General features: G+C 47.9%; 3 protein-coding genes across 3 annotated transcripts; all 3 read right to left on the reverse strand.

The window, feature by feature from the left end:
* Nucleotides 1-275: 275 nt before the first annotated feature.
* TEOVI_000551000 (casein kinase II, alpha chain) lies at nt 276-1,394 on the reverse strand (the record flags this gene model as incomplete). The annotated part of the gene is made up of 1 exon (XM_067223441.1): nt 276-1,394. One exon carries the CDS (start codon nt 1,392-1,394, stop codon nt 276-278), a length of 1,119 nt encoding a protein of 372 aa, XP_067079542.1.
* Nucleotides 1,395-2,590: 1,196 nt separating this feature from the next.
* Nucleotides 2,591-4,132, reverse strand: TEOVI_000551100 (proteasome regulatory non-ATPase subunit 6; the record flags this gene model as incomplete). The annotated part of the gene is made up of 1 exon (XM_067223442.1): nt 2,591-4,132. One exon carries the CDS (start codon nt 4,130-4,132, stop codon nt 2,591-2,593), a length of 1,542 nt encoding a protein of 513 aa, XP_067079543.1.
* A 602-nt stretch (nt 4,133-4,734) lies between these two features.
* Nucleotides 4,735-6,033, reverse strand: TEOVI_000551200 (ribosomal RNA methyltransferase, putative; the record flags this gene model as incomplete). Its single annotated transcript, XM_067223443.1, has 1 exon — nt 4,735-6,033. One exon carries the CDS (start codon nt 6,031-6,033, stop codon nt 4,735-4,737), a length of 1,299 nt encoding a protein of 432 aa, XP_067079544.1.
* Between the last annotated feature and the right edge of the window lie 1,116 nt (nt 6,034-7,149).

Here is a 7,149-nt window from a genome sequence, read left to right on the forward strand (position 1 = left end):
TGTGGGTGAATACGCCTGTGCGTAGAGAAGGTCACACGCACGAATAAAAAAAAAAAATGGAGGAAACAAAATGTTGCGGAAGAGAACTGGACTGCCGCCTCTCACTAGTGCGCGCAGCCCTTTCCTCCATTATTCGATCAAACAACAAGATAAGGGTATATAATTTAAACACTAAAACAAAGGACGAAGAAAAAAAAAACAAGAACGCTAGCAGCCGAGGGAAAACAACCAAACAGCCAAACAAGCAGGGACATGGACGATCAAAGGCACTGCCACTAACCTCTGCGCCTCGGGTACTGTTCCTGTGGGTCTCCCTGCAACACCTTGCGTACTGGATCAAAAAACGGGTGCTGCATTGCATCGTAGGCAAGAATTCGTTCCTGATGATCGACCTGCAGCATTTTGTCAAGCAGGTCCAACCCATTTGCATCGCACCAATCTATGTTTCGGGTGGTGACGAATGATTTCCACGGCCTCTTTGGATATTTTGTGGAAAGGGCCCTGTCAACCAGGTGTCGAGGGAGTGAAACATCATATTTTTGAACGTAGCGCATTATATCTTCTGTGCCGACTACGCTTGCTATCTGATGCAGTTGGTCCTCATTATCTTCTCCACGGAAAAGAGGAAACACCCGGAAGAGTAACTCGGCAAGGACACAACCAACACTCCACATGTCCAAAGAGTAATCATAAAGCCGTATTCCCACAAGAAGCTCAGGACCTTTAAAATGTCGAGTCCCTACACCTAAGTTATACGCTTGGCCATGAATGTAATACTCTGCAAGGCCCCAGTCTACGATACGAAGCTTGCGGCGGCGGTGGTCAATGATGATGTTCTGCGGTTTGATGTCGCGATGAAATATTCCTCGACTGTGAGCGAAATGCAGACAGCGCAGTATTTCATACATGTAATAGCGCATGTCAAAAGATGTGAGACTACCGCTGTTCATGAGAGTACGGAAGTTATCAGCTGGTTCTATGTTCTCTGTGACAAGCACAGGCGTATTCTCCTGTTCAACCATGACAACGTCAAGCAGCCTCACGACGTTTGGTCCCCCGCAGAGGTTTTGCAGGATAGTGATTTCCCTTCTTATTTTCTTTACCCTCACTGGTTTAAGGATCTTCAGCACACAAAGTTCCCCGTTGTGCCGGCTGCGCGCCCGAAACACCTCCGAGTATTTTCCACGACCAATTTTCTGCAGAAGCTCGTACGGCTCATCACTGTTGAACTCAAGTGTGGCATTCTCGTAGTCCCAATACTCCGGTGGCATCTGCGTATTAACGTACCAAAAGGGATGGGCGTATCCGCTTTGGCCACTTGTCTCGGCCAGTTGACTGCTATTAGCATTCCCTAAACCCTTTTCAGTCGCCGCGCGACCACCGCTGCGGGACATGACGGCGCACAACTTCGAACAAATACACGTATATATGTGTTTGTATTAATATACCCCAGAAAGTTATGCCAGTGTGGTATGCTTTCTTGCAGTTTCCCCCCGTTCCTTAACTTTTTGGTACTTTGGTTTGTTGAGCGGCTCTTGTTCGTTATAATTCCTTTCACCTGCCCTAATCTCTTCTGCCCTTCCCCTTTCTGTTGCTGCTACGTACTTCACCCTTTGTACAGAAGAGTATGTTTATATATACGTGTATGCACGGGTGCTGACAGAATACTAAACGTTAATTACCTTCCCTCCGAATGATGCCAAAAAATAACACGAACAAACAGGACGCAGCTGCGGTAAGCAAAAGGCAAATAGAATTTAGGTACTAAACGCCACACACAGCAAAACAAACGTAGTTCAAAGTGCATTTGTGTGCTGAGAAGCTCGCACAAATGTTTTCAAAGGGTATTGTTTAGGGACAATGTTTCCCCGCCATTTCATCTGATTATTACTGTTATGGTTGCCGAAATCCTCCTGCATCCGCAAGTGAGCCCGACAATTCACAGAAACTAAACCCACTAGGCTCAAAACCGAAAGCACGCTGCGGTGAACTGCAGAGGGGCAACACCACATTCACATGTACGCACAAATATACAAAAAAATATATGTTTATTTATTCAAACATCCACCCACAACGCATCTACAGGTAAGGGGGAGGAAATGTGACGGATAAGCGCTTTCAGTTAAATACAATTCCACTCCTATCCGCATTCATTCGGTGCTTGTCGCTGATGGTTACTGCGTTTCTACTGCGCGGCTCCGTCGCGTCCTCCCTCTTCCACTCCTCACGAAAGTATTCCGTGCATCCCGTGAGGTGTGTGTGTGTTTTAGTATGAAAAGCTGTAGGTAACTAATGCACTACAAACCTTAAAAAAACGACAACAACAAAAAAAAGTCAAACGCTATGAAAGAAAGTTTCTCCTAGAAAAGTAAAAAAAACGTGGGAGAGAGCAGGTGGGGGATGACTTTGGCACAAAAGCCAAGATGCACCCGCAATTACACTCGCATTCGGGGGCAGTTTTTATATTAGTTCACGTCTTTCGACACCAACTTCACCTAATCAGTAAATTGCAGCCTGATCCTGCGTTTCCTACACTCTCGTTCCTCCTCTGGACCATTTTGTGTGTTGTTTTGTTGGGTCGAGCCCTCCTTTATTCCTTCTTCGGCTCACTTTTCGGTTTTTTCCCGTCACCCTTCTCCGCTCCGCTCCCTGCCTCATCTTTCGCTTTCTTACCCTTCGCATCCACCTGTTTGGCAGCAGTGCGCTTTGCCAAGTTCTCTTCCACAAGCGCGTCGAACTTACCATTTGCCTTGTCGAACAACGCCGTTACCAACTTATCGTACTTTTCCAGTGCATCCAGCGCATCCTGATAAAGAGTCGTGGCGGATGTGACATCTCCACTTCCGCTGGTTCCGGTGCCACCACTATGGTATGCGCTGCTGTGGGAAACACCGTGAGACCCATCAGAAGTGCCATCTCCCTTCTGCTTGGCTTTTTCTCGCTTCGCGTCTTGTTCATCGAAAACTACCACGCACTGATGCTGCTGGTCCACGATCCCTGCCAGCTTCTTGTCAAGGATGAGCTGGGACACCTGTGACTCCACGGTTTCCACATCAAGCTTCAGAAGCTCCGCAAGATATGATATCTGCACTCGGCTGTACGGCTCCAACAGCTTCAGCAGGTGTCCCTCAAGCAGACTCTTATACATCTCAGAGAGCTGACGCTGAAGCACTTCGTCCTCAAGAAATGGCGCGTTCTTATTTTCTTGCATGATGCGATTGAATAGGTGTGTGTCCTGGCTGTTGTATGCATCCGCGACGCCATGGAGAGCGACCATATCAGCTCCTTTGTATTCCAGCACATTCTTTGAGCTCAGCAGCGCAGAAAGCTCATCCGGGCTATTAGTGGCAATCTTAGCGAGAATCATATAATGTAGTGCTTTACGTGCTTGCCGCGCTTGGTCACCTAACTGGTGGAAGCCCTCGAAAGCCTCATACAAGTAAGAAAAAGCCGTCTTCGCGTCATGCTCTTCGGCATGCAGGACGCCACTTTGCAGGTCAATTTCCGCTTGAGCCAGCGGCGGGCAATATATGCTGTTCGCATTAGTTCGTGCCGCCACAAGGGCTGCACGAGCACGTGAAATATTGCGAATGGAATAGTAGATGTGACTCTCTAGTAGGTGAATATCAAGCAGAAGAGCTCTGTCATCAAGACGACGGACCTCTCGCAGCAGCGCCTGAAGCGTCGTGAGAGCCTCCTGCCGTTCATTGCGCGCAAATTGCACTTCTGCAAGGCGGTGCTGGAGCCGCTGCCGGAGAAAAGTACGTTTCTCCTGACGGGCCCACGCGATCATGTCGCGGCACACTTCCATCTGCCGGTCAAGTGACGCTCCACTGTTGAGAATTAGATCGAACATCTTGCGCACCATGCGAGTTGCCTTCGCCTTGGGAAGCAGAGCAAAGAAAGACCGAATGGCAGACAAGAGTTGCACAAGCATGTCAGTTTGCTTCTCCACGCTAAGAATCTCCGCCAGGCGATAAATCGCGCGCTCCTTTGCTCGGAGACCAATTGCGTCATCCGCCGTGACATCCGTCGAGACAATGTCTTCAAGCACTCCCCGTGCTTCCGTCCGCCGCCCGTCCGCAATAAAGTCCTCTGCTGTGTCCCAAAGTGAGTCCAAATCCTTTTCCATCGTGACGCCGGTGATAACCCCCTAGTGGCTTTTCACTATGCGCGTTTTGATCGCTTTATTGATCCTTTGAAAATTTCAGACTTTCTGTTCCTTTGTTTGCTGTTGTGCGCCTATCGCCGCGCAGGTTTGTTCTCCGTCCGTCGCGGTAGCAAGCTCTTACCTTTATCTACCGTTTCCACGCTTTCAGTTTCTTTACCTAATTCCAGTACTTCTTCACTTTGCTGTTTTCTTTTTTTTTTTTTTCAAAGGATGTCCGCCAAGGGATTAGGAACAGGTTATAAGGACAAAGGAATCGGGTGAAAAATTGTGTGGTGCAAAACGAGAGAAAAAAAAAGCGTTGAGAAAATGACTGACAAACGGAGATAGGGCGGTGAACAGGCAGCAACTCCTGATAACGAAAAAGAATACAGTTGAGGGAAAATACGGTGGGACGCGCGTGGTACGTTTAATCAAAAATTCCACCGACACGAATGGAAGAGAATCAGTGGAGTAAACTTCGCAAGATATTCTTCCCCGCCCGGCCATTGCGATATGCCACCTACCAGTGTCGACCACGACATGAGCCGCAATAAAAAAGTTGACAGCCCATTGCCATCCGTTTATTATCCGACACGCTGCCGTTTTGTCCTTTCCTTCACCGCTTCAGATATTGCTATATATGGCGCCTGCAGAGGTGGCTGAACGGGCGGCAGTACAACATCAGACTCACCACGGTCGTAGCACATATCAGCATCATAACCAGTCAAGTCTCCACAGGCCAGGAAAGGTACGATAACAGATTCTACTGCGTATGCCTCATCAACTATATCAGTAACACCACTATGATGCAATTCACCATTGTTAACATTGTCGGATGACATGCGCTGCGCATCCACAGCGGCTAAGTGCAGTGCTGGGGCAGCGGGTGTGAAGCAACTCGTTGTCTGCGTAAGTGGCCGCTCGAATGACGGCTGGTAGGATGCAGGCGGGTCGTAGTTTTGGCACACCATAAAAGCCTCCATCGAGGCGTTGCGCGATGACTTTGGTTTCGCGATGGTCACTTGACGGAAAAAAACTTCTGCTTTGGCGACAAGAAACGGCGTGTTGGGGCCGCGGAACATCTTTGTCACAAACGTACCGCCGCGCCGGAGCACAAATGTCGTGATGTTAAGTGCGGCGAGCAGCAGATGGTGCTGAAGATACTCGTCAAGCTCGTGCATACCGGTAACATCGGGAGCGCCGTCGCACACCACCAAATCCGCCTTTCGCCCGGCGACGGGTCGCGTCGAAGCGCCCGCATCCCCACCGTTCCTATCGTCGTTATTATTACTATTATTGTTATTGTTGTCACCATCCACACATTCAGAAGCATTATTACGTTCATTCATGAGCCCTACACCGCAATCCGACCTCTGCTGACTACTCTTTCCCTCCTCGCTGACGTTATTGCCGCGACCGTTATTAAAATCATTAATTGCGCCTGCTGTCGAGAGTGCCGTGGCGTCTGAGCATTCGGGAACAGAAGAGGAATCACCGTTAAGCAACCGAATGATTTCGCGCGCCGTCCACTCACTCGTGATATCGCCTTGCAACAGCTGGACGCCGTCTATTGGCATCATCTCCTGCAGGTCCACCGCAACAATGCGAGGGCGCTGGGATGCTTCAGAGTTTATGGCTTCGTCTCCTTCACACGCTTCTGCTGCACTTCCCGGTTGACTGCCACACAGATGGTTGGAAAGCACTTGTGACCAGCTTCCTGGGGCTGCACACAGATCCACAACACCAGTACGTATTTCCTCACGCCGAAGAATCCCAAATTCTTCATGCAGTTGCAGCAACTTGTACGCGCTACGCGCTCGGTAACCTTCTTCTTTCGCTTTGCGATAGTAGATGTCCCGCTTGTCCTTTGAAGCACGACCCATTGTTTTGCTACACGTGGAAGTATGCTAGTGTGTTAAATCGATTATTCTCGTCGTACCAACCCTCAGTACGCCCTGCTTTCGATATCTGTATATGTGTGTATGAGCTGAGATGCCACAATTTTTGGCGAAAACCCTTGCCGTTTTTTTTTTCTACTCTTCACGAAGATAACTACAACACCCCCACAGGTTTGAATTTCTTTCCCTTATTTTCCTTTCTATTTTTTTATTTCTGTTGACGTTATCTTCACTTTCCGCCTTCCCTGTTCTTTTTTGGGGTACGGAACTAACCTCACCGTTCGAGGCTAAAATTTGGGGTAAAGGGGATGGAAAGAAATGAAAAAGAAGAAAAAAAACCTGCAGGTAAACGTTAAGACCAGTCCTCGCATGAATCAACCCGGTTGAACTTCTGCAATTCCTCTCTTGTGTGCAACTTGTGCACGTGGGTATATTCCGGTTATCACCCCTCCAGATATAACAAGATTAAAAGGAAGAAAAAAAAGACGGAAAAAGAGGCTGGTAGGAATCTCACTTTGTGCCTTCCCGGCAGTTTGTAATAAACAACTCATAGTAATAATAATGATAATGATGATGATGATGATAAAAATAAAAATAATGGAGAAAATAAAGTTGAACCTCCACAGTAAGTTCACCTCAGACTCAAGCCGCACATGCGAAAAGGATCCACTTGCGGCCAACACCACATCTTTGGCCTTTTCAAATCCCTTTACTTTCATTCCACCCCCACCCATTCATTACTGCAACAACTCTTCCTTCTTCCATCTGTCCGTTATTTACGGTTAGCGCACAATCCCTCCTTACAAAAGGAGGCAACAACAACAAACAAACAAAAGGCAATAAGGCCTAACGGTGGTGCGCAGCATTACCGCAGGCGCATCGTGTCCGGCATCACATTTTCGCTTTCTCTTTTGCGCAACTGTTCCCCAACCCACCACTCTTTGCTTTATATTTCTATACTCTCCATACACCTTCTGGTGTGGAGATATGTGTAGCACAATGTTTGTGGAAGGGAAGCGTGTCCAAATAAACTGAGGCCCCTTAGTGAAGTTCCTTTAATCTATTATTTATTATTATATATATATATATATATATATATAT

The sequence above is a fragment of the Trypanosoma equiperdum genome, assembly GCF_001457755.1.
Source record: "Trypanosoma equiperdum strain OVI genome assembly, contig: ctg_1877, whole genome shotgun sequence".
Classification (NCBI taxonomy): domain Eukaryota; phylum Euglenozoa; class Kinetoplastea; order Trypanosomatida; family Trypanosomatidae; genus Trypanosoma; species Trypanosoma equiperdum.